Source organism: Lissotriton vulgaris, chromosome 7, assembly GCF_964263255.1.
Source record: "Lissotriton vulgaris chromosome 7, aLisVul1.2, whole genome shotgun sequence".
Taxonomy (NCBI): domain Eukaryota; kingdom Metazoa; phylum Chordata; class Amphibia; order Caudata; family Salamandridae; genus Lissotriton; species Lissotriton vulgaris.
The window spans coordinates 1,007,473,843-1,007,499,909 of record NC_141695.1 but is presented as its reverse complement, the minus strand read 5'-3'; the positions used below and the strand labels follow the sequence as shown (position 1 = coordinate 1,007,499,909).

The 26,067-nt window shown below is 46.6% G+C and overlaps 2 protein-coding genes across 2 annotated transcripts in view; one reads left to right on the top strand and one right to left on the bottom strand.

Moving 5' to 3' along the window:
* The window catches only part of DOCK2 (dedicator of cytokinesis 2), a 2,333,210-nt gene that overhangs the window by 1,024,954 nt on the left and 1,282,189 nt on the right, over positions 1 to 26,067 (bottom strand). The window lies entirely within an intron of this gene.
* INSYN2B (inhibitory synaptic factor family member 2B) overlaps positions 1 to 26,067 on the top strand; it is a 119,856-nt gene that overhangs the window by 11,863 nt on the left and 81,926 nt on the right. The window contains exon 2 of the mRNA XM_086931426.1: positions 12,670 to 12,744. Within this exon, the coding sequence (XP_086787552.1) occupies positions 12,670 to 12,744 (75 nt within the window). The remainder of the gene's footprint in view (positions 1 to 12,669; positions 12,745 to 26,067) is intronic.

The following is a 26,067-nucleotide window of genomic DNA, read 5'->3' as shown; positions in this document are numbered from 1 at the left end:
AAGCTAGCCGGTGCTGCGATCGGAACAGATCATGATGGCGGCCATGGCCTAGAAACGAAACTAGAACCATCGCAGATCGGCGAAGCAGCTGAAACTGGTGGAAGACCGTGAGCGCAGGGACAGTTAGTTGCGCTGATACCCGGACACCTAGAGGACGGTTACTATAGCTCGAAAAGAGGTGAGGGACTTCTGAAGAATTGAAACTCAAAGCTGACTTGTGGTTTCACTACGTAGCGCCGGACACCTGTCGGACGCTGCGGCAGATTACTGCAGACGCCCCACGAGGAGAACAGCTATCAGAAAGCCTGGTCTGGCGAGTAAAGGAGCCGGGGATCCTCCCTGGTGCGGGGCACATACACACAGCGGGCCAGGAGGGCGAGAGAGCCCCCGTCCACCGGTGTTGGACCAAGGGCAAGTCAAAAGGGAAAAAAGATGGAGCTCAACAACTAGCGGACGCTGAATCGTCGGGTCCAGAGGAACAGGAAGAACATGAGCAGCTAGACGACCCACAGTTAAAGCATCAGCTGGATAAAATCCTGGCAGGGACAGCGGACTCCCAAGCGGCACTGCACCATTGAACCTCTGCAGAAAGACCTCAAGGCCACAATGACGAATGTTCTAGATCGCATAGGAGCAGTAGAGACGCGGGCCGAGGACGCTGAAGGACGTAATCGTCGAAACAACATCCGAGTAGTGGGCCTGCCGGAAAAAGCGAAAGGGACAGACATGCTGCAATACCTCGAGAACTGGCTCAGAACTGTGGTAGCGCCCAAAGGCCTCTCTACTTTCTACACTCTAGAACAAGTGCATAGAATTCCGGCCCGTCCACCCCAGCAGGGCCGACCTCCGAGACCATTGGTAGCAAGGCTATTGCATTTCCGTGATAGAGACTTGTTACTGCAGAAAGCACAGACAAATGGTCCCTACTACGTGGGGAACAGTAAAGTTAACTTGTTCCCTGACTACACGTACGAAACACAATGACGTCGATCCTCCTTCCTAGCCGTTAAGAGGGAGCTGCGAACTGAGGGTCTCCAATACTCCCTGCAAATTCCGGCTAAGCTGAGGGTAATTGTTAACGGGAAAACATATTTTCATGAAACCCCTGATGAGGCCTGTGCTTGGCTGGAGTTATACAGAGCTGGGAAGGAGGACACCGACCATGGAACGCAGCGGATTTCAATTCAATTGCCTCAGAGAAAATCGAGGAGACTTCGAAACAGACTGCGGAGGCCCTCGCTACAACAAACAGAAGCGGAACGTCGAGATGTGCTCGAGGTAGCATCAGCCTTGTTGGGGACACATGAAGGAACATCACTGGGAGGGTCGGACTCAGTGAAGGATGGCAAACGCACCGATACTGAACATTCGGAGGTAGACAGTGTGCATTTGCCGAAGGTTACACCATCAACAGCAGGAGGCATGTTGGATGGGAACTAAAATGGCTGCTGGACTGTGTTGATGATGTCACCACTGACAAACCGGACTTCTTATAGTAGGTTCCACCCAGGGACTATGAGTTGGGGGAGGAGGGATCGCTTTAGTTCTTATTTCTCCGGGGCTCCGCTGATAACGAGAAGGACACGGACACTGGGCGGCAGCCCGTTGGCGCCTGGTCCCCCTCATTGCCCTTATGGCGTGCCTTCAGTGATGCCTGATGGGCTTAGGAATGTGTTACAATTGTTATTGGTTTGGATGGGAGCTAGCAGCACGTTACTAGGTCCTGTTCGGGGGGAGGGGCAGGTGGATTAGTGGGGGACACAGTTGGGGGAGGATGTTGACCGGTGTAGAAGCAAATGTATGGTCCGACAAGCAGATTTTACTTGTGGGGAATGGGAGATACCGGTGATTTACGTTGTATTACCTGGAATGTGAGGAGCCTACATACTATGACACGTCGCCACAAGATTCATGCATATCTAGTTCGCAGAGGGGTCCACATAGCATTGCTCCAAGAAACCCATTTGACTAAAGAGGAGGGCTTGGCATTACAAAGACGGTGGAGGGGGCAGGTATATAATACCACCTATTCAGCGTTTGCACGAGGGGCTCTAATCTGGATACATGCTGGGGTCCTTTCCAACTCACGCGGCAGACAATAGACCCTTCCGGCAGATTTATGGCCATAGAGGGAAGACTTAGGGGCAGGGATGTAGCGTTCTGTAGCCTTTATGCACCTAATGTAGATCAACTAGGTTTTCTGACACAACTTTCTGGCACGCTGGCATCCTATCTTGCGAGCTCCTTGATAATTGGTGGAGATTTCAACTCCATAACAGATATATCGCTGGATAGGTCGCACCCCCCATTAGCTGACTCACCGATACACAGACTGACTAAAGGCAGACAGGACTGGCAGAATAGGTGGAATCTGGTGGATGCCTGGCGCATGCATCACCCACTAGACCGGGATTATTCTTATTACTCCGGGATGCACGATCTTCATGCCCGATTAGATGCGGTGCTATGTTGCCCAACGGTACTGCCCAGTGTAGTACGAACTGAATACTTGGCCAGAACGATCTCCGACCATAATCCACTGTTATTCACCATGCACTTGGAGGCTCCACCCTGAGACACTGGAAGACCCGATTTTCCAGAGAGAAGTGAGCGAGGGGATCACCCAATATTTTGCAGAGAATACTGGCTCTGCCTCCACAAGGGCGATTGAGTGGGATGCTTTTAAGGAGGTGATCAGGGGCATGTACATAGGGAAACACGCAGGAGTGCGGAAGGTGCTCCTCCAGGACCTAGAGTGAGCCGAGACTAAACTGCATAAGGCACAGTTGGCGCGATCTACTCAACCTGAGCTTCCGGAGGAGATCAAGGCTGCGAAGGAAGAGGTCGCTGCAGGAATAGAAAGGTTATGCTGCTATGACTATAAGGCCTATACTAAAGGAGCTCATGAGGAGGGAGACAGGGCGGGGACGCTGCTAGCCTGGCTGGCCAACCCGACCAAGAGGGGCTCCCCTGTTTTGGCTCTGGTTGACGATGACGGGGAGTGGGTGTACACCCAGAATGGGATCCTGCAGCATTTTCTGTGCTACTATGAAGAGCTCTACAAGAGTTCACTGGTGGCGAGAGACCTGGAAATTGGCTCCTTTTTGGAGGGTCTTTCATTGTCAGAACTGGATCCGGAACAGGCGACATGCCTTGGCCGAGATATAGAATTAAACAAAATTAGAAGTGCTATTAAACGCATGGCTAGAAATAAAACGCCGGGAGTTGACAGGTTGCCGATAGAGTTCTACTCCCAATATATAGATACACTGGCACCAAGACTCCTAGAAGTTTATAGAGAGGCAAAGGAGCTGGGCAGGTTGCCTGCTTCGATGCGAGAGGCCTTAATGATTCCCCTCTTAAAACCAGGGAGGGAGGGGACAGACCCGGCCTCCTACCGTCCTTTGTCGATGCTGACAACCGACTATAAGATACTGAGCAGTATAATGGCGACCCGACTGCTACAAAGTATGACCACACTGGTCCATGAAGATCAGGCTGGTTTCATCCAAACGAGGAACACATTCACGAACATCAGGAGATTAGTGAGGTTGCTTGAAGAAGACCAGCCAGAGGCCCCACGGCCAATGGTGTTATCGGTGGACATTGAGAAGGCTTTTGACAGCCTGGAATGGCTTTATTTATACATCACGATGGGGCGTTTTGGCCTCGGGCCCGGCTTTATCAGTTGAATGAAAGTGCTCTACACATCGGCTGTAGCTAGAGTGCTCGTTGGGTCGCTGATCTCCACACAGTACCCAGTGAATCGAGGCACGAGACAGGGATGCTCGTTGTCCCCTTTGCTGTTCGCATTGGCGGTGGAGCCGTGGAGGTGAAGGTTCGATTAGGAAGCCACTCTGATGGGCTGTGGTGTAGAGGAAGTCGGCAGTACATTTCCTTGTACGCTGATGACCCGCTGCTGTTCCTCGATAATGCCGGTGGGGCGCTGATGAGAGCTGGATCTTTGTTTTCGGATTTTGGCATTGTATCAGGGTTGAAGGTGAACTGGTTGAAAACGTGCCTGTTCCCAATAAGACAGGGAGAACCCCAGCCGATTACTGAAAGGGAGGTGAGGTGGGAACCCACCTGTCTGAAATACCTGGGAGTACATATCTATCATACGGTAGCCGATATGCTAAAAGGTAATGTGGGACGTGGCTTGAGGGCATTGAAGAGTAGCATGGCCTTTTGGGCCACAGTCGCTCTATCGGTGACGGGGCGAATAGCGCTGTTAAAAATGATAGCGCTCCCCCGACTTCTGTACTTCTTCAGGACTCTCCCGATGTGGATCCCTTGTTCAATGTTTAAACTGTTGCAGTCACTCATAGTGAGTTTCTTGTGGGGGATGAGCAGACGCCGGGTAGCGTTGGCGATGCTTATTAGACCCAAAACTGAGGGAGGACTAGCGGTCCTGGATTTTGAGCTGTATTACTGGCGGCCCAATTCCAGGTTCTAACGCAGGCAGTGGCGAAAGAATTTAGGGGTCCGGATCAGCAGCGAGGCAGGGGCATACCACGCCATGTACTGTCCTACATAGTGATGCAGCAGAAACTGGATCTTAAGGGTCTGTTCATGGAGGAGAAAACACTGAGACTATGCTGGAATCGCTAGCAGCGTAATCAATCAATCAATCAGTGACACTTATAAAGCGCGCTACATACCCGTGGGGTCTCAAGGCGCTGGGGGGGGGGGAGCCGCTACTGCTCGAACAGCCAGGTCTTCAGCTTCTTCCTGAAGGAGAGGTGGTCTTGGGTCAGGCGCAGGTCGGTCGGGAGGGAGTTCCAGGTCTTGGCGGCCAGGTGGGAGAAGGACCTTCCTCCTGTAGTCGCTCTTCGGATGCGGGGGACGGCGGCGAGGGCGTGGTTGGCTGATCGGAGGTGGCGTTTGGGAGCGTAGAAGTTGACTCGGCTGTTGAGGTAGCTCGGGCCTTGGTCGTGTAGGGCTTTGTGTGCGTGGGTGAGGAGGCGGAAGGTGATTCTTTTGTTGACGGGGAGCCAGTGAAGGTCTCGCAGATGTCCGGAGATGTGGCTGGTTCGTGGGATGTCGAGGATGAGTCTGGCTGAGGCGTTCTGGATCCGCTGGAGTCTCTTCTGGAGCTTGGCGGTGGTCCCGGCGTAGAGGGCGTTGCCGTAGTCCAGTCGGCTGGTGACGAGGGCCTGGGTGACGGTCTTCCTGGTCTCGGTGGGGATCCACCAGAAGATCTTCCGTAGCATGCGTAGGATGTTGAAGCATGCCGAGGAGACGTTGTTGACTTGCCTGGTCATGGAGAGGGAGGAGTCCAGGATGAAGCCCAGGTTGCGTGCATGGTCTGTCGGTTTGGGTGCGGTGCCCAGGGCGGGAGGCCACCAGGAGTCGTCCCAGGCGGAGGGAGAGGAGCCCAGGATGAGGACCTCCGTCTTGTCCGAGTTCAGTTTCAGGCGGCTGGTCGTCATCCACTCGGCTACCTCTTTCATCCCTTCGTGCAGGTTGGCTCTGGCGGCGGCGGGGTCGTTGGTCAGGGAGAGGATCAGCTGGGTGTCGTCGGCGTAGGAGATTATGCTGAGGTTGTGTTTGCGTACGATGGCCGCGAGGGGGCTCATGTAGACGTTGAAGAGGGTGGGGCTCAGAGATGATCCTTGGGGGACGCCGCAGATGACTTCGGTGGCCTCTGACTTGTACGGTGGTAGGCGGACTCTCTGTGTTCTCCCGTCGAGGAAGGAGGTGATCCACTCCAGCGCCTTGTCCTGGATTCCGACGTTGCTGAGGCGCCGTACTAGGGTGCGGTGGCAGACCGTGTCGAATGCCGCGGAGAGGTCTAGGAGGATGAGGGCCGCTGTTTCTCCATTGTCCATCAGGGCTCGGATGTCGTCGGTGGCGGCGATGAGGGCGGTCTCGGTGCTGTGGTTGGCTCGGAAGCCGGACTGTGAGGGGTCGAGGGATCCGTTCGTCTCGAGGAAAGCGGCCATCTGCTTGTTGACGGTCTTCTCGATGACTTTGGCTGGAAACGGGAGGAGCGAGATGGGGCGGTAATTCTTGAGGTCGGTGGGGTCCGCTGTTGGTTTCTTGAGTAGGGCGCTGAGTTCGGCGTGTTTCCAGCTCTCGGGGAAGATGGTGGTGTCGAGGGATGTGTTGATGATGTCTCGGAGGTGGGGTGCGATGACAGCGTCGGCTTTGTTGAAGACGTGGTGAGGGCAGGGGTCGGTCGGTGATCCGGAGTGGATGGAGTTCATCGTGCGGATGGTGTCTTCGGTGCTGATCGGGGTCCAGGCGCGGAGGGTGGTGGTGGGGGGTGGTTGTTCGGTCATGGTGTGCGTTGGTTGGTTGTTGAAGCTGTTGTGTATGTCCGCGATCTTGTTGTGGAAGTATGAAGCCAGGGAGTTGCAGAGGTCTTGCGATGGGGTGATGTCGTTGTTTCCTGCGCTGGGGTTGGAAAGCTCTTTGACGATGTTGAAGAGTTCCTTGCAGTTGTGTGTGTTGTTGTCCAACCGGTCCTTGAATGCTGTTTTCTTGGCGGCGCGGATCAGCTGGTGGTGTTTCCGGGTGGCAAGTTTGAAGGAGGTCCTGTTGTCCGGTGTCGGTTCCCTTCTCCAGACTTTCTCGAGGGCTCGGCAGTTCTTCTTGGAGCTCTTGAGTTCGTCGGTGAACCATGGGGCTTTCTTGCTGCCGGGTCTGCTGGGCGGGGTCCTCAGTGGGGCGAGTTCGTCCGCGCAGTTGCTGATCCACTTCGTGAGGTTGTCGGCGGCCTGGCTGGGGTTCGCTGAGCTGGCAGGAGGGTGCTGGCTCAGGGAGGTGGCGAGCTGGTCTGCTGTGATCTTGTTCCAGCTTCTGCGGGCGGTCTGTTGCTGGTGGTGGTGGGTCGTTGTTTTCTTGAAGGTGAAGTGGACGCAGCTGTGGTCCGTCCATTGAAGCTCTGTGGTGTGGCTGAAGTTGATGTCCTTGCTGGATGAGAAGACAGCGTCGAGTGTGTGTCCGGCGAGGTGGGTGGGGGTGGACACCAGTTGCTTGAGTCCCAGGTTGGTGAGGTTGTCGAGCAGGGTGCTGGTGTTGCGGTCGTTGTTGTTCTCCAGATGGAAGTTGAGGTCTCCCAGGAGGATGTAGTCAGCGGAGGGGAGGGCATGTGGGCTGACGAAGTCGGCGATGTCCTCGCTGAATTGTGTGCGTGGTCCAGGGGGTCGGTAGATCAGGGTGCCTCTGAGGGTGGTGTTCGGGTTGGTGTGGATCTGGAAATGCAGGTGTTCGGCGGTGGTCAGGGAGTTGTCGGTGCTGGTCGTGAGACGGATGGTGCTCCTGTGGATGATGGCGATGCCTCCTCCCATCTGGTTGGCGTTTCGGTCCCTCCGGACGATCTTGTAGCCCTCTGGGATGGCGATGGCGATGTCGGGAGCTGAAGAGGCGTTCATCCAGGTCTCCGTGAGGAAGGCAACGTCTGGAGCTGTGGTGTCGAGGAGGTTCCAGAGTTCGATGGCATGTCTGTGGATGGAGCGGGTGTTGAGCAGGATGCACTTGAGGTGGGTACTGCTGGTGTTCGGCTTGGTGGGTGCTGGTGCGAGGCAGGTCCGGATGCAGGTGAACTTGCAGGCGTGGCAGCTGAAGGGTCCGTGGGTACGTCGTGGAGAGGCTTGATGGCATTCTGGGAGTCGGCCGGTGTTGAGAGCGGTGAGGGCGGCGGCGGAGTACGTCAGGCGGGTCGGTCGGGGTCTTCGTGGGCCAGGGGTCCTGGCGCTGGTCGCGATCCGGTCGCGGACGGGCGTAGACGGGCATACCTTTGGCGCGCCTTCGGCGCACAATCGGCGCGCCCGCTGCGCGTGACCGCTGCGCGTCCGCACGGTCGCCATTTAAGGCGAAGTGCGCGGGTGGGCGGAGCAGCTGGGAGGCGGGAGCGGGGAGGGAACAGAAGAGAAAAAGGGGCGGGGCCAATGTCGGTGGCGGGAAGCGAGAGCGGAGGGCGGCGAGGTAGGCGGCCAATCAGGAAGGAAACTGGACACGGCACAGGGGATACAAAGAAATTAACAGGCACAAATTTAGGGCAAAACAAATAAAAACGGCAAAATACGCGAGCAGACGGCAGAAACAGACAAGCACAAATTACGGGCAAAACAAGGAAAAACAGCAAAATACGCGAGCAGACGGCAGAAACAGACAAGCACAAATTACGGGCAAAACGAGGAAAAACAGCAAAATACGCGAGCAGACGGCAGAAACAGACAAGCACAAATTTAGGGCAAAACAAGGAAAAACAGCAAAATACGCGAGCAGACGGCAGAAACAGACAAGCACAAATTTAGGGCAAAACAACTGGGAAACCAGAGGGGAGCGACCACGGCGTCAGCGAGGCAGAAGGCAGGCAGAGGGGAACACACGCAGCAGCTGGTGGCCGTGCGGCGCGGGGGCGGCAGAGCGACATCCATATGCACCTGAGATCCCTCTAGGAATGATAGCAGTGCTCCTGCATGGGGGTGACTGGACTCCACTACTGGAATGGGAAGATGCAGGAATCCAAATAATAGGGGACCTGTACGAAGACGGGGCCTTGTTGCACTTTCAGACATTGCAGGAGAGATTCGAATTGCCGAGGGGGGGATTCCAATTGCACGCCACGCTAACTAGGGCACTCCAATTACACTGGAGGGAGGGGCTAGCGAAACCTGAGACGACCATGGCATGCCAATATATTATGATTGCGGCTGGGACTTTCAAAGCGGTCACGTGCCTTTACTCTAGGATGCTCAATGAGGGATTAGCTCCCTTGGAGGTGTTGAGAGAAAAATGGGAAGTTGACATAGGAAAGCCCATTCCTGTCCCGGCATGGTCACAGATCATGCGCAGAGCCTGGAAGAGCACAAGAAACGTGAGATTCCAGCTAGTACATTTTTATATTCTTCATAGAGCCTATTTGACACCAAAGAAAATTCAGAAATAGTTTCAGGTGCAGGAAGCGGCGTGCCCTCGCTGTACGAGAACAGGTGCTGACCTACTGCATATATGCTTTGGTCTTGCCCTGAGATGGGGGACTATTGGAAGGAGGTAGGAGAGATACTGAACACCATTACGGAGCAACAGCTAACCTTTGATATAGCCACTGGTATACTGCATTGGTTTCCCCACACATCGAAAAAGTAAATTTATAGATATGGGACTATTACTAGCGAAACGAGAAATAACAAGACGATGGAAAGCGATGGTGGGTCCTAGCAGTGAGAAATGGAGGACTGAAATTGTGAAGTGGGCGACAAGTGAGAGCACGCTTAGATACCAACTGGCCCGACGATTAAACACAGGTAGGGCATTAGAGATGGCAGCGGCTTGGGACACATTAGTACAAGCACTGCAGGACTACCAGATAGGAGAAGACAATGAGGTGATTGTAGAATTGGCGGGTACCCCGAACTAGGACAGGTATAACTAGAGGCTGCATACGTAGTGACTCCTGTTCCCACACGACTGTATAGATCCGTGAGATAGTACACACCAGCAACATGGGGGGGAGGGGAGGATTCGCAACACAAGTTGGGGGGATGTTGGGATGATAAAAGAATTGAGAACTGTTTATCGTCATTAGGGTTTCCAATACAATGTGGAGATTGCATTTTCTTCTATTATTTTCTCCTACTGTATAAAAGATAGTGGGATTACATTCTGGACCGGGGACTGAACTAACTGGATAACTGAAGGATTGAATGTAACATGTATGATGTTTGTATAAAACCCAATAAACTACGTTTAAAAAAAAAAAGTGTCCTGATCTCTAAAACTGGACCTTTTTAAATGGACGAAAAAAGGCCATTTCAAAGAACAGGAAGGTGAAAGTACAGTGAGGAATCTGCATTATGTAGAGCATCCACCATTAAGAGCATTCTTCCAACTTGTTTGTCAGCTTAAAATAGAAACAAAGTAGTACCTCCGCAGGTGAGTGTCTGTGGAGTGGGTTCAAATGTTTTTTTAGTCTTCAACAGTCAGTCATCGATGTAGGGGAAAACTGAGATCCCCAAGCTCCGACGGTGAGCCACGAACACTGTCATCACTTTCATGAACACTCAAAGGGCGCTGGTTTGGCCGACGAGGAGCACTGAAAACTGGAAATGCTCCTGGCTGACTTTCAACTTTAGTTAATGTCTTTGGGACTGCAGAATGGCTATATGAAAATATGGCTTCTGCAGGTCCATTGGCCCCATTTGGTCCTCAAAGCCCAGAGCAGCCGAGGCCTGTTCTGGAGTGAGTATTCTGAATTTATTCATCTGCCGGAAAGCATTCAGAGGTCGAAGGGCCTATATTGGCTGGAGGATCCATGCTTTCTCTGCAGAAAAAAATAGCAAGAATAAAAGTTCTCTACTCTTTCCGAGTAGGGAAAACGTTCAATAACCCCTTTAGAGAGAAATACTCACCACCTCTTCTAACAGAATGGAGAGGTGCTTGTCTGAAAGTGAGTCGAATGTGAAGGGAATATTTGGTGGGAAAAAAGAAAGGATAGGGCATTGCCATATTGCTCATTTGTCGACTGTGGTGGATCACCACCCTGTGAGGAAATATCAAACCCTGCTTTCCCCCACAGGATGAGTGTGCACCTCTAAAGGCAAACATAGGCATCTTAGTGATTGTTGCCGCAGGACAAGGGCTATGGGAATACTGGTGCCCCTGCTGGCATGTACACTGCCTGCTAGACCCACATCACTAGTACTGTAACCGCTGGGCAACTGCCCCAGTCTATATACAAACCTTCTGGAGTAGCTTCTGAATTTTCTTAATTTATGTGGGAACTAACTGGCAGAGAACAAAAGATCCAGGGAGCACATTGTCGTTCTACTGTCCTGTAGCATGCTCCAGAGCTGAAGAAGCTTTTTCACCAAAAAGATGTGTCATCAAATGGCATAACCATAAGAGAGGCTTGAAAGTATCCAGAAATCCAATGAAATACGTACACACTTGGGGGCTGAGCACAGGCAATCAGTAGTATCTACCCAAGCATGAATTACATATTTGGCTGTGTCCTGACCATCATGTAATGTTTGAGCCAGAGAGGACATGAGATCTTCCAGGTCTACAGCCAACATCTAAATGGCCATATCTCAGAGGGTATGCGTATAGCGAACCAACAAAAAGATCAAATTCACCAATTTCAGTGCCATGCTAGCTGAGAAGAAAAATGCCAATCCCTTTGGACTCCCTATCCAGAGGAGTCATGTGGAATAATTTAGGGTTCACTTAGCTGATTGAAGCCTAAACCACCAGACTCTGTGGAGTAGGGAGCTTTGAAGCCTGGTCACCTGCCTATTCTCCTATGGGGAGATCACCATTCCTATTCCTACCTCTATTCCCTATAGCAGTGTACCGTGTTCATTGTCAGAGCCAAAAAAGATACGGTAACCTTTACAGAAGCAGCCACCCTGGTAGAGACACTGGTACAGGGTCAGGCTGTATGATGATTGATTGCGCTCTAGTAATTTCATAGCATGACATTAGTGGATTGGGCTGAAGACATTTTAGGTTCAGATATCAGAATCAGCAGTGGATTCTGTTCTGGCAGTGATGGTCTGGTAGCAGCATCGAAAAGAAAAGTTACATGCTAGTCCTGGAGCAAGAGTAGACATATGTATTGGAGTATGTACAAGACCTGGTATTAAGGGGCCAGAGTGCGCCGGGGAAGAATCCGCTGATGGGAACCCAACTGGAGACCTTTGCAGGTCCTTGGGGCCTGAAGGTGTGTCAGAAAGAGCTAGAAATGTAGCAAAAATCTGCAGCATTACCTCTTTATGGCCTTGAACTGCTGTGGCATCGCTAAGGGTGACAGAAAATCAAAGTACACCAGGATTAAGTGAGGAAAGGGATGCGTGGCAGGGTACCCCAAGGTGGATCAGCTGGCATTTTGATGACCTAGAGCCCTTTCTTTGGATATGGAGTGAAAGAATGGGGTTGAGTCCTTCTTTGCTTTTTATGTTTACACTTAGACTTCGATTTAGATTCATCAGATTATTTCCACCATAAAGCAAACTTCTCATTGAATTGTCCTGGGAGCAAATGCAAGTCTCCATTCTAACCTGAAGCAGGACTTTCCAAAAGGTCAAAACTTCTCCTTATTTTCAGAGCTGAACAGCATTGCTTCTCAATCTCGTATCCCCTTCTTATACATGAGGGCACACTTATCTTATGACTTTCAGTCATGCTCTGAGTCCAAAACTCCAGAGACACACCTTGTAGAGGTCTGTGGCCGACATCTGTTTCCTGCAGTCGTGGCATGGTTTCAAACCTGTAGTTTTAGGTGGAGACATTGTTCCCTAGCATACTGGATTAATTTTAGGAGGCGTTGTAAACCAACAAAATGTGGGAGTGGACCTCCGGATCTGAGTAGGAAGATGCGCAAAAAAGGTACTGACATCAAAGCTCAAGGGTGGTGCTTATATGCGGCTCCACTCCATCACTTCTGTGGTGGTACAGAGGCAGTGCAGAGGAGCATGGTACCACCTGTCGGTGCATTAGAGAATTGCTGGAAACATTTTTCCAGATCTAGTTTGGCGTCTGAGGAGTATTCTAGGTTGAGGAATTTGCAGTGAGAAATCAGTGGTTAAAAGTATCCATCAGCAAGAGAAAACATTTAACTTGCCTTTTTGCTTCAGGTCTATTCGATACAAATGTCTACCATTGTTTCTTGGAAATCAAACTCAGTACATTCAAATACATTTATGTTTTCCATTCCAGGCGCAACTCGTATCATACTGGGCAGGACATAAACAATTGCAGTACTTGTCAGAGCACTGCATGCATCATTTACAGGTATGCTCTACTTCTCAAAATGTGCACAAATCATGTGTAATATTTTATAAGTGAGGGGATATAGTTTGTCATGTAATAGTCTTGCATTTATATTGTTTTTTCATCTTTTGAACAGCTTGTTGCAATAATGTATATAAAATAAATATATTAATAAATAAGTAATACTCGCCATCGATTAGGAATTACCAGACCCATGTAGCCCGCCAACTTCCCTGCCGGCTGTACATCTGATGGCTCTGCTTTCTTTCTGCAATAATCTATTTACTTTCAAACTGTTGTGAGACTGGAAGAGGCGTCCTATTATTGTTGCTATGTGCCATGTCTACCTCTGAAAAGTAGTTTTGTTGAACTCCGACCCTTCTAAAATCTCTAAACAGGCAGGCATTGACTCATGAATTGACCTAAGATAATATTTTGCTGAAAAATGTATGGGGAACTAGAAAGTCCTACCACCATTTGTGGGCATTTGCAAACAGATCTGACTTCGCAAATCTGTAAAATGCGATCAAGGTAAAATAAGCAATTGGTCATTCCTTAAAAGGTGCAACTCAGCATTTTGCCTTTTGCCAAAGCTGTACTGCATTGGCAAAGAGATAAACGTCTTTCATTTTGGAGCAGTACATTAAAAGTAGAAAAAGTGTGCATATTCAAGTGGTCAATGTAGCCTCAAAAAAAGTAAATTGAAGAAAAAAAAGAAAAGGGAGGGATGAGAGCAATGGGGTTGGGATTGGAGAGAGAACACATCAACACTGCCTAGGGCAGGAGCAAAGGTGAGTGGATGGGAGGGCAGGAGAACAAGGAGGAGCTGTTGCAGGGAAAGAGTTTGAAATATTAAAAAAGCTTCAAAAAAACATTAGGGAAGAGAAGGCAAATGGAAAGCAGGAAGTGCACTACTGAGAGCACACGTGCTGGGGATTTGAGGGGGTAGAAACCACACCGGCGAGAGCAGGAAAGACATGCAATCCCATGCATTGCTGAAAGAAAAAGAAAATAAAGTAGTTTCCCGAATGGCTGCCAAGGAAACATACAACACATTCAACCAAAACAGTGGTAAATAAGCTATCCTACAGGCGAAAGATAAACACAGGAAGAGGAAGTAACCCCATCAAATAAGTAGCAAGCAAACATGATCGACAAGAAAGCCAAGCTATGGCAACCTCTAATAAGCAATGAGCCGACCCAAAGCCCACAATGTTGATCTTGTCCACAGCAGTCCACAATAGGTCTTCGAAAACAGTTATTTAAAAGCTGATTGTAGATGATGTCTGAAGGCATTCTAGAGCCCTGATTTATAAGAAAACAAATCAGCATTTAGGACTAAGATTTGGTTAAAAAAACACACACATCAAAACCTAACTTCAAGAGACAAGGGTATAAATGGAAATGGCGTTGCAGTAAATGGTGAAGCTTTAGAAGGAGATAACAGATGTTACAAGGAATGATAAGCAATTGATTAACCTCGGAAGTTAGTAGGTGAGTGGGAATACATCAAAGATTGGCTCGAGGATCAATATTCAGTCAAGAAATATTTCACCCTTCATCCATCCGAAGAGTATGTAATATGCACCTTTTCAAACTGCAATCACATTTCATTGTACCCTCTTGATTTGTAATTTTTCTGAACTGAAATCCTGATCTCAGGTGGGACCCATGCTTGGGTGACACTTTTTTAATTAGGTCCAAGAACAAGGGGTCACTTAGTTAGGAAAATCCATTGTTCAGTTGTTAGTCATAACATGAAACAAGAACACGCCAGTCAAATTCACCTATATGAAGGACAGTTATGAGCCATGAACTTTAAAGAAACTGAGAACATACAAATGAGCAGGCAAATATCAGTACATTTTTCTATTTAATGCTAAGATTTGCTTTAAAAGACCAAAAATATGACTCAATAACAATATATATATATATATAAAGATATAAATAACATTGTAAGTCAGTAAAATGCATTAAATAGTGATGCTAGGCGGATTTGGAGTTGTTGAGAAAAAGGAACGCAATTGTTTTCAAGGGAATTCACACTAGAATGGAGGGGTTATTAGGCAAAGAATTTGAGAAAAGCAGGCGCGGACCCTGCATTTAAGAGCGGTGAGGCAGGGGGGTTGGAGTCTACAGACGACCACGATGGAAACGTAAATAAAAAAAGAAAAACACTCACCTGGTGCTGGTGGCAGCACCAACTCGGCAATGCGGCGAGTGCCAGGTTTGGTGTGTTTTTTAAAAATTTAAGTTTCCTCGTCATTGTCAGTTGACTCTCCCTCCTACACCACTCTTACCTGCATGGTCCGCGCATGGATTGCTTCAATTTACATATTCGTGGGACCATCCTTGTACCAAAGATGAGAGATTTCAAAAGCTTCACTTTGAAAGATGTGCAGTTTTTGTGCCCCACAGAAAAGTAATAAATACGTTTTTATTAAAAACTGTCAATGTGCTAAGGGATAATATACAGTTTCACAGAAAGCATCTGCTATCAAAGGGTAGGTGGATATATACTGTTCCAAATGAGAAAGATAGGATCTGTATATTTTGTGCTTTGTTGTAACATTGTAAACATAGTTAGATATTGAAATGAGATCGGAACTAGTGTTTTAAAACTGAAAACCTCTGAAACTCACTAGTGTTAGTTTAGTCAACTAACTAAAACATGTGCCCTTGCCATGCATTGTTTATGACTACACCTATTATAACACTCATGGAATGTTAAGTTCCATTTCTGATGATATCACAAATGACATAATTGATGACATCAGTGATGGAATCACACCTCTGTCCTTATACGGAATCTTCAAGCAGGCATTCAGTGCCTTGGAACCATGAAGATGTACGATTTAGTATGGTTATTACAGCAGTCAACGTGCACGTACCTAAAGTACTTTGTATTGGTGTCAGCTCCTGATGAACACATCCTGTTCCCCTCACAGTGTACAATGAATTTAAATGAGTGGGATAAATGACAAGTGCAATATACTGAAACTAGGGCTTGAAACATAACACACAACGGAAAAGCTCAGTAATTAAAACTGAAATAGAGGAACAGCTTGGCTCTATTATACTTCAGTGATCAATTATTGCCTACACCTGGCACATTATACAAGCTTCCTAATAAAGGTATGCAGAAGAAAGTAGCTCATTAGTGCCTGTCATGCTGATAGTCTAGCCTTGCTGATAGGGTTATAATGTGAAATTAATTCGCTTCTTTGTTGAAAGTCCTTTAGAGACAGGACTTGTAATGCTTCGAGCACAGGTCTTCCGTTTATGCAAACATTATTACAATGATATTATCGTAAACGTGTATGCAGCAATTTTGACCACTCATACAGTTAATGAATGAGGGCCGTTGTTATTATCACTGTGATGTCTGAAAATGTGTGATTTAAATCATGTTTGTGAACTAAAGGAGTTTTTAAATGCATGACAAACCGAGCACAGAACTGAAATGTCGAAATATTTAAAGAGGAGATCAAGACTGAAAACTACGAACATAGGGAGCACAGCTAAGAAGTATGAGTTTGTCTTAAAGGCAGGTGGTGAACACTGAATCATTGTCCCATCCTAATTCTGACTGAATGAATGTACCTCAGGTTAGCAAAACCCACATTTTTATTTTTGTGGTGTGACCATCCGCAGAAGTGTGGTAGCAGCGCCTCCTTATAAGTGTAGCAAGTAACATCAAATAACTCCAACATAAGGCAATTTCGAGGCACAAAGGCAATAATGGGAGGACATATATGAATAATGTAATTACGATACATGCTCAATATATTTTGGGGCAAATGTAGCACAATTCTAAGACTAAATGAGAAATAGGGGCTCACCTGAGTTATTTTTGGGACAAATTTGTAATTGCTATTGAAGAAAAAGTATACTTTTTAGAACTAACTCTAAAACTTTTTTTGTGCACAGTACATTCGTTTGCCAATTAGAGACATTTTAGAAATAAAAACAAATGAATACCAATACGTATAAAATAATACCTACAAGTAAATCTTATCCGTGCATGAATAATCGGAGTAGCAATTATATCTACTCTACTATCCATATAGGATGACTTGAAGATAATTGTGGATAGAAATGGAGAGACTTTATTAATACTTCGGGATCAGTCTACCTCTTTTGATGTGGAGCAACACCAATTACTGGTGCTAAAGCAAAAGTAAGTAGGCCTCTGAGGGTGTACCTTAAACTGTATATCCTCGTATCTATCCAGCACATGTAGCATCATCTTGGTATCCCTCCATAATATCACCCATTTAAAGCACATAGTCTGTAATATCTCTAACTACTATTGATCAAAGTTTTCCTCTGGCCGTTACTAGACCTCAAATCCTTTGCCTAACGTGCTACAGTTACATCAATGATACACAGATGATACTAAAACTGTATTTTCTGAAATACCAATACACATCAAAATAGGACCACTGCCTCTACGCAGATGGTCAATGGATGCTTATAAACAACTTTATTTTTAGCTCCTCAAAAACTTTGATCATAATCTGCAGGAAATTAAAATACCACAAACATCTGGCCAAAAGATCTCAAACCAGCAACATTGACTGAAGTGATGCATAAGAGGGTGATCATGAACTCCAGCCTTACTAATGTCGCTAAATTGAAAAAGTCATTAAAAAGTATTTCTTCTTCCTGCAAACTCTTCAGCACATCATCTTACACCTGGGTTCCCCACATATCATCTTAACCTTGTGAATAGACTTTACCAAGGATTTTCAACTTTCTTATACAAAAGGCTACCATGTATATGAAAGGCTACAGCAAGACAATTCCTACATTTTTAACAAACACATTTATTTTTCTCTTTCGCCAGACGCTCCACCTTCAAAGCACTGTGCATTGCACATAAGGACATTCACAGCTAGAACCATCATTCATCCAAGCGAAGGTCCAAAGCTCCTCACAGCACAGAGCAGCCTGCTCTTCGTGGCTCACCACCCCTAACAAGATGCAACACCTCAGGGGAACAGCTTTCTCTGTACAAGTGGCATATTATTGAATAGATAAAGGTCTAGCACTCTTCAATCAGATTAATCAGGGCAATACCCACCCAAACATCAGAGCGTATTATCCCCTGAAAGTTGGTAATTATGATCACTTGCGGAATTATATATTACTCCACTCCAGGTATAAGTGAAGTTACAAACATACCTTGACTTATCATGGGCAACACCAAACAACTTTGTACTTAGGCCCTACTCGCATTCCCGCATCTTTCCACTAAGACACATAAACAATATCAGTATCCCCATTGCTTCACTACATTCTTAAATAAAGCAACATATGGCAGCAAAAGAACATCACTCTGATCATTATGTACACCATCAGAATTCTTTGCAGTCTACAAATCAACATCCTTCAAGCCAATAACCTACTTTGTAGCAAGCTACACATCCACTAATATGCTTTGCCACATTACGATATACATAGTATAATACTAAGAGACTGACTTTTTTACACCTGATACTCCCATTCATACCCCTAGTACCATTATTCAGGGGTCAGAAAGACAGCAGCAGAAACCAAACAGTAGGTACACTGGGCTCCAAGAGCCCTGTTTGCTTCCTAGCGTTTCCACTCTCTGTCCCCTCATAGTCCATCAGGATCAATTAGGAAACTGCTGGAAGTCTAAGGATACAAGAGGTAGTTGTCCTGTGATGTCATCAGCCATCAAAGAATTATTGGTCTAATTTCTTCAAGACCAGCATGTTGTTAAATCAATGTCTATTTTGATATCTGCTGTACAATGTCACTAAATGATTGGAAGATGCTTGATCAAACATGCTGCTCTACAGTCTTCGTATTTCATAGAATTATTTGCTTTTGGTCCATGGGATATGGATGATAAATAAATGATACAAATGTCAATTTATCGGTTATTTGTACGTACTGAAGAATTTTACATTGAAGAATTGTGAACATATATTTTAAATGCAATCACCTTAAAACAATTACACTGGAGGCGAAATCGAAATGTATTATGTCTACTAACAAGTACAGCCAAAGCTAAAATATTTGGCCTACAACTAAAAGTGGCTCTTGAATGACTGGACTGGAAAGTGCACGTTTGTGTGTATGCTGTCATGGAGGGGCAAGTTTGAGAATGTAAAAATATAATCCATAGATGGGTGAAAGGAAGCATGCCTATAAGAATGAGTGATTGGGTGCCTGGAGGATGAGTGATCGATGTGTTTTGAATGGATCATAGAATGCAATGAAGAAGTGACAGATGCGAGCCAGCAAGGGTTCAAGGTAAAGAATAAAAAGAAGGGGCAACCATGTCGGACACCACGATGAAGTGAGAAACGATTTGCAATTTCATTTATAAACCAGATCTATTGGTTTTGTGTAATCAAGGGCACATGATAAACTGTTGGGCTGTGGACTGAAACCACACTCCCCTTGGTGAAGTTTTCATGCAAAAGGTATAAGAATTGGGAAAGTATTTGTAGCAATGAGCAGATATCTATAGTGTGAGAGAGGAACCTCTGTACACGCTTATACTCTATGCTATAACTAGATGTACTAATTATGGCAAAAACAAGCCATGAACAAGGAGCAGACCTGAAAGGATAGATGTAAAAATCTTCCAGGTTCCATTAGGTACCTGGAAATCAATCAGAATACCAGCGATTGTGCACATACTGACAGTTAATGTCTTTTTCAGCACTATAACAAAGTTTTTAGAATGTATTAGAACATTGGAATGTTGGGATCTCCATTGTAGACAATTGATTGCTCCATGCTTCCACGGGCCGGTAAAGGCCCGCAGGGCAATATTCCAATGTTTTACAAAGGCCTGTCGGAGCTTGAGGGAATTTAAATCCCCTCAAGCTTCGAGAGGCCTTTGTTTTATTTGTTAGAACCTCAAGGGGCAGAATGTTCTAATAGCCTTGTAGCCATTCGTAGCAGGGCTATACCGGCTATTAAAGTCCCGCCCCTTGTTAAAGTCCCTCGCCTTCGGCTCAGACCTTTAATAGCCAGTATAGCCCGCTATGGGGGGCTATAAGGTTACATTAGAATGTTGAGAGTGCCATTAAAGACAATGGAGTGGCTCCAGGTGTATAATGGCTTGTATAAGCCTTCTTGTCTACCATTCCAATGTTTGTCTTTCTGTTTCTCCCTTTTTCATTTAGAGCATTCAACTCTGAGTGGGTGGAATGTTCTAATAGCCATATAGCCCTTCTGTCTCGGGTCATTACTGTTGTGACAGGCCCTAACTCTCGTTCTAGTGGTTCCGGGCCTTTAACAACAGGTATGGCCCTAGGCAGTGGGCTATATGGCTACATTATAGCCTTATAGCCCGCTGTAGTAGGCTATACCAGCTATTAAAGGCCCGCCCCAGCGTTGAAGCCTTTAACAAGGGAGCAGGACTTTAATAGCCAGTATAGAACAGCTACGAAGAGCTATGAGGCTATTAGAACATTCTGCCACTAGAGGGCAGAATGTTCTAACAAATAAAACAAAGGCCTCTCGAAGACCGAGGGGGTTTAAATCCCCTCGGGCTCCGAGAGGCCTTTGTGAAAACATTGGAATGTTGCTTTGCGGGCCTGTACAGACCCATAGAAGCACGGAGCACTCCGTTGTCTTCAATGGAGTGCTCCACATTCAAATGTTCTATATATTTTAGTCACATACTCAGTTTGAGAAACATTTGAACATGCTGAACAAGCAAACCAAATAAAAACCTTCAGGGTTATTTAACGTACTAATAACACAGCAGGCACAGAATAATGGCTCCTCTAGCTACATAAAGTTCATTTGTTGTTTTTAATTAACTGTGGAGATGGCTAGTGCATACAAGGCTTAAAACTTTGAAATTGAAAAGAATGAATTCATATTTCCAAAAGGACTAACCATTCAAACTGCTCATGAACAAATCCTGCAAAATATTTACCAGCTTGAAAAAATGTTTTACTCATCTATTAATCCTCTGTTAGAGATATTCAGAAAGTTACAATTATTACCTTGTTAATTTTAATTACAATTCACAATGCACAAGTGTATTTGTGACAATAATGATTACACTTGAAAAATGAATGCAGACAAGCATTGGCAATGTCAACCAGCTTTGCTATTGATATTGAAATGTCAGAGAGCGGTATTTCCTCTTCGTGCCCATAGTGTTAAGGCAAAGAGAATTCATATGATTGCCCTGAAAGTAAAACATTTAGCAATTAGAGTAACAATAGGTTAATTAGAAATAAAGGCCTAATACAATAAAAGCAAGAAACACATATATTGGATTGGTGTGCACTGGCAGAGTTGGGTGTGAATTCCAGTACTGTTAGATACCTTAGCTTTTCTCCAATATAATAATGTGTATCCAATAAGTAAAAACACTAAATTTCGCCTTCACTACCAGTTTTCACTACAGAATTGCAGCATTGTTTTAGATGTATACTTATAAGAACAAAATGCTAAATGAGTATACAAAAGCTTCAAACTCACTGTAATTCCAGTACACTTATTTACCTTTATGTGGCCGTATTATTTAAAGTGCCCTGGGGTGCAACAGGCATGTGTGCCCGCTTTGCATGTCCCTGGGGCACTTTGGTATTACAAAAAGGGCTGCAACGCTTGTGAGGCTCTTTTTGTAACACAGATAGCACCGACGCACATATAACGCCAGCACTATCGCCTGGCCCCTTGCAAATGAGGGGATGCCTTTGCCACTGTGCCCACGCCATATTATAGACTCAGGCACAGAGGCAAAGAAGCTGCCAGGAGGTGCACTGACAGTGCGCCACCTAAAAGGTGGCAGACTGTCAGTACTCCCCTTGATAGAAGCCACCTGGGGGGGGGGGGGGTCTTATGAATCTCCTGGAAGTTCCCTTACAGGGGGGTACAGTCTCTTACTGCAACAGAGTCAACAATTGGGTTTCTGTTTGGCTAAGGTATATACCTAAGCCAGGCAGAACCCACCACTCTAGTCAGGGTAAGGGAGTGACATACCCAGGATAACCTCTGCTCATCCCCTTGGTGGCTTGTCAGAGCATTCAGGCATATCCCAGAGGCAATGTGTAAAGTGTTTGCTCAACACACACTCACAGCAGTGACACAATAGAAAATACCATAAGAGAGACTCCAAACAGGTTTATATAAAAATATCTAATGTATTGTATATAAACATGTAGACCAAAAACCACATAAATGATATAACTCACTTTGCCAACTAGGCAATTTTCATAATCATCACAGTTAGTGCACTAAAATAAATACTTATATGTTGCTCCCGTCATAAAATTACCATCCCTATGCACACAAGGATAATCCTGAAATAGTGTTCATTATCTGACCATGCAAGGCAAAAACAACATACATGAGAATTCATCAGGGCCTGTAATTCAGGTTAGCTCATACATAAATCATTGCTGCTGGGCATACTATGACAGTGCTGGAAAAGTGAGGAAAAACAACATACATCCCAACATGATTACATCAGGGCCCAAAATGCAGCAGACCAGGAAGGAAAGGCATAAATGAGTCACCAAAACATCACCATATACATATTACTACCATAAACCTCATCATCAGTAGATAGGGCACCTCACTCCTGTGCTCCTATTAGGTACTATGCAGTAAGTTCAGGGTCTGAACATAGAGTGCAGGAGACCACAAGAAACTTCACTAAGCACCTCAGCAACACTCAGGGACCTTGGACCCTGGAGCACCTGCCCTCCCAACAGCAGGGTTATGGTCCATACTCTGGCTTGGTTGCCAAGGATGTGGTTATGCCCATCTCGTAGGACGCCTAAGCTCGGGCGCTTACTCGGGGAAATGTGGTCATTTGAAGCACTTCCTCGCTGTAGTTTTAACAGAGCCTCTGTTGAGGATCCGCCCCACTGAATTAAGGGACAGGTGTCCCTCATGGTTTTTAAGGAAAAGGGGGGCACCCACACACTCAAACTAGCAGTGCAGAGATATCACTGGGTCCCCCGCATATGGGATCATGAAGGGGTAGCTACCACGTCCCTTCAGCAGCACGCCCACTCAGGGATGTTGAGTCCTGATCCAGATGGAGCAGATACAATGCTCGCTGCTGTCAGTCCTGCTGGGATAGGACTGACCTCGGGAGGTCCAGTCGTCTGGGAAATGCCTGCACACATGATGGCCTAGGGATGGGGTCGGGCGATCGGGCCTTGGGAGCCCGGCTCGCCCCTGGCAAAAAAGGTAATGTGCGTATCTCACAGGAGCCCAGGAAGGAGTGCACCGACTGCGATGTGGTGCCACACTTCAAGAATGGAGCAAGTGTGTCTTCCCTGGTCTTGTTGGCAGCCAGACTGATGCCTCACTTGTCGGCGATGCAGTCTCCACTGCAGCGTCTCCAAAGATGAAAGAGCCACCATCCAGCATTTTATTTATTTATTTAAAGTTTGTTTTAGCGCGGACATGACCCAAGTGGGTATCAGAGCTTTACATACGGTTGAGGAAGACATAGGAAGACAGCGAAAGGGAGAAAAATCAAAGTAAAAGAAGAACAATATACAACAAGGGGGAGAAAGAAAAGTAGGGCAATATACATCAAAACAAAAATGACATTATGGCAGGTGACAATGGGTCACAACAAATGACATGTAATAAGTAAAACAGCTAAACAGGCTCGAGGCAAGAGGAGAAAAACTTCTAGTTCAGCGCAGTGTTCATTAGTAGAGCTTTAACTTACCTTTTGAAGGCAAATGTTGAGGGACTCAGTCTTGTTTCCACTGGAAGGGAGTTCCAGATACTCGGGGCAATGCCAGAGAATGTACGATTGCAGGTACAATGTTAATGCATTGTTAATACATGCTGCTCAGAGGTGCTCAACACACTCTTCTCACAGTGGGGAAAATCACTAAGTACATGCCCTGACCAGCGCTATATGAGGATAGGGGGAAAACGCTCACCACACGGTAGGTCTTCCACAAAAGTGAAGTGTTCACCAGGTGCTGGATTTTTAAGTAACAGGGCAGGCTTCCAAGTCCTAGGAGCTCACTGGGACACACAGGCAAAAAGCAGGCAACATGTCATAACACAGGATCTTTGCAAGCAAAGAGGCAGTCATTCCAGTAGGTCAGCACAGCTAGCAAAGTCCAAGTGACGGTTTTCCTGGGAGCACAACAGTTCCTTCTGGCCGGGTGCAGTCTGCAGAGCAAGCAGCATCTAGTTACAAGTCCATGCAGTGTCTAAATTCATGGGGTCAGAGTCCCTGTACTTATACTCAAAACGTCTTTGACCTGGAGGTAACTTCTAACAACTTTAGATGTGTCCATCACCCCCATTCAATCCCCAGAGCTGGCTCCACACACACTACAGGGGTGCGGAGACAGCATTGTGAAAGGCAGACATACGCCTATTCAGGTGCAGGTGACATCTCCTTCCACCACTCTAGCTCAAGAAGACTCATCAGGATATGCGGGCATGCCTCAGCTTCTCTTGTGACTCTCTAGAGAGAATGCACAAAACAGGCTAAGCCAGATATTGATTGGAGTCAGGCTGCAAAGCATAGAGAGTGTTAAGCACACAGAAATGCCCACTACTAAAAGTGGCATTTCTAATATAGTAATAAAAAATCAACTTTCACCAATGAGCAGGATTTCTCACGACTATTCCAAAACATAACAAACATGGCAACGCTACGCCTTCCAGATTAGAAATGACCACTGAAACACATATCAGGGAATTCACCAATGCAAACCTATGAGAGTAGAAGCTCCACAGCAGTGAGAAACCAAATAGGTTGTTTGTTATTAGTAGGACATGCCACACAACAAAGGAACATGTCTTACCTTTTACATACACAGCACCCTGCCATTAGGGCTACCTAAGGCCTAACGTAAGAGTGACCTGCATGTAGTAACAAGGGAGTTTCAGACTTGGCAAACACTTTGAATGCCAAGCCACTGTGGCAGTAAACTGCATAAGCAAGCCCTGCAGTGGCAGAGGCATGAGACAGGTTTACAAGGCTACTTCTGTGGGTGACACAAGCAGCGCTGCAGTCCCACTAGTAAAATTTCATTTGCAGGCCGTGGGTATTTAGGATACCATTGTCCAAGAAACTTATAGGTAAATTAAATATGCCAAACAGGTGTAGACCAAACTTACCAAGTATGCAGGAGAAAGCACATGCACCTTAGCACTGATCAGCAGTGCTAAAGTGCCCAGAAGCTGAAAACAAACAAAAACAGGTCAGAAAATTACAGGAGGAAGCAAAAAGTTTGGAAACAACCCTGCAAAAAACGCCCAGGTGTAACAACCCGCCTGCAAGGTTATCTCTAATCCCCCTCAAAAGTGTGTGCTGTTTGCCGCCTGCACAGTGAAATACAAAGGGGCTGCTTGAAAGCCATTCTGTATTTTACTTGAATGTTGGCTGTGCATACTGCCCTGGCAGAAACACATTCAATATAACATTTTCAAAGGTGCGCCCAGCGATAATACTGGAACATCGCTGCATTTTATAATACGGCCCATGGTAAAAACAGAGTTCTATTTTCTTAATGACCACAAATGGCAGAGAGTCTATTATCTTTGAGGATGGGAGGTTTTGGGTACCTTTTAAACAAAAGAGCAGAAATACCAAAGTGTGCAGGGTAGTAAAAAGAACTTTTCAAAGTTTCTAAGTTAAAGAGGGCAACGGTTTTAGTTGCTCTTGAGGTGGCCACCCATCAGGAACAACTACCCATAAATCCTGGCAATCCTGGACTCAGGGGCACGCCTATAAAACACAAGCGCCCTGACCATAGGGGACTGTGTGTATTGTTTGTGAATGTCGAATTTTACTTTGTGTTTGTATAAAAAGACTCCTTTGTCCCTAAAAGCAAATATTTGACAAGATAATCATTTAGTGCTGCAGCTGAACACATTTTGAGTTGTGGGCCGGTTTTCACCCTCCTGCATGAACCTCCCCTCCTAGAAGCCTTGGACCATGGGTACTCACAAACTTTCTCTCGGGGGCCAAATTTACAGTTTGGTTTGTGTTCGAGGGCCGCATCGGTGGGGGGCGGGGTCAGTGGGGGAGGGGCAGGGCTAGAGCAACAACATAAAACTGACCATGAGGTTGATCACAGGTCCCTGCAGCGGACGCCTTCGTCCACTGAGCTGTCACGGCATAAACACATCTCTCTCTCTCTTTCTCTCTCGGTCTCCCTCCCTCTCTATAGCTCTCTTTCCCTTTCTCTAGCTCTCTCTCCCTCTCTCCCTCCCTCTCTCCTGTCTTTCTTTGTCTCACTCCCTCTCTCTCACTCCCACTCTCTCTCACTCCCTCTCTCTCTCCCTCTCCGTCTCCCTCCCTCTCACTCTCCATCTCACTCGCTTTCACTCCCTTTCCCT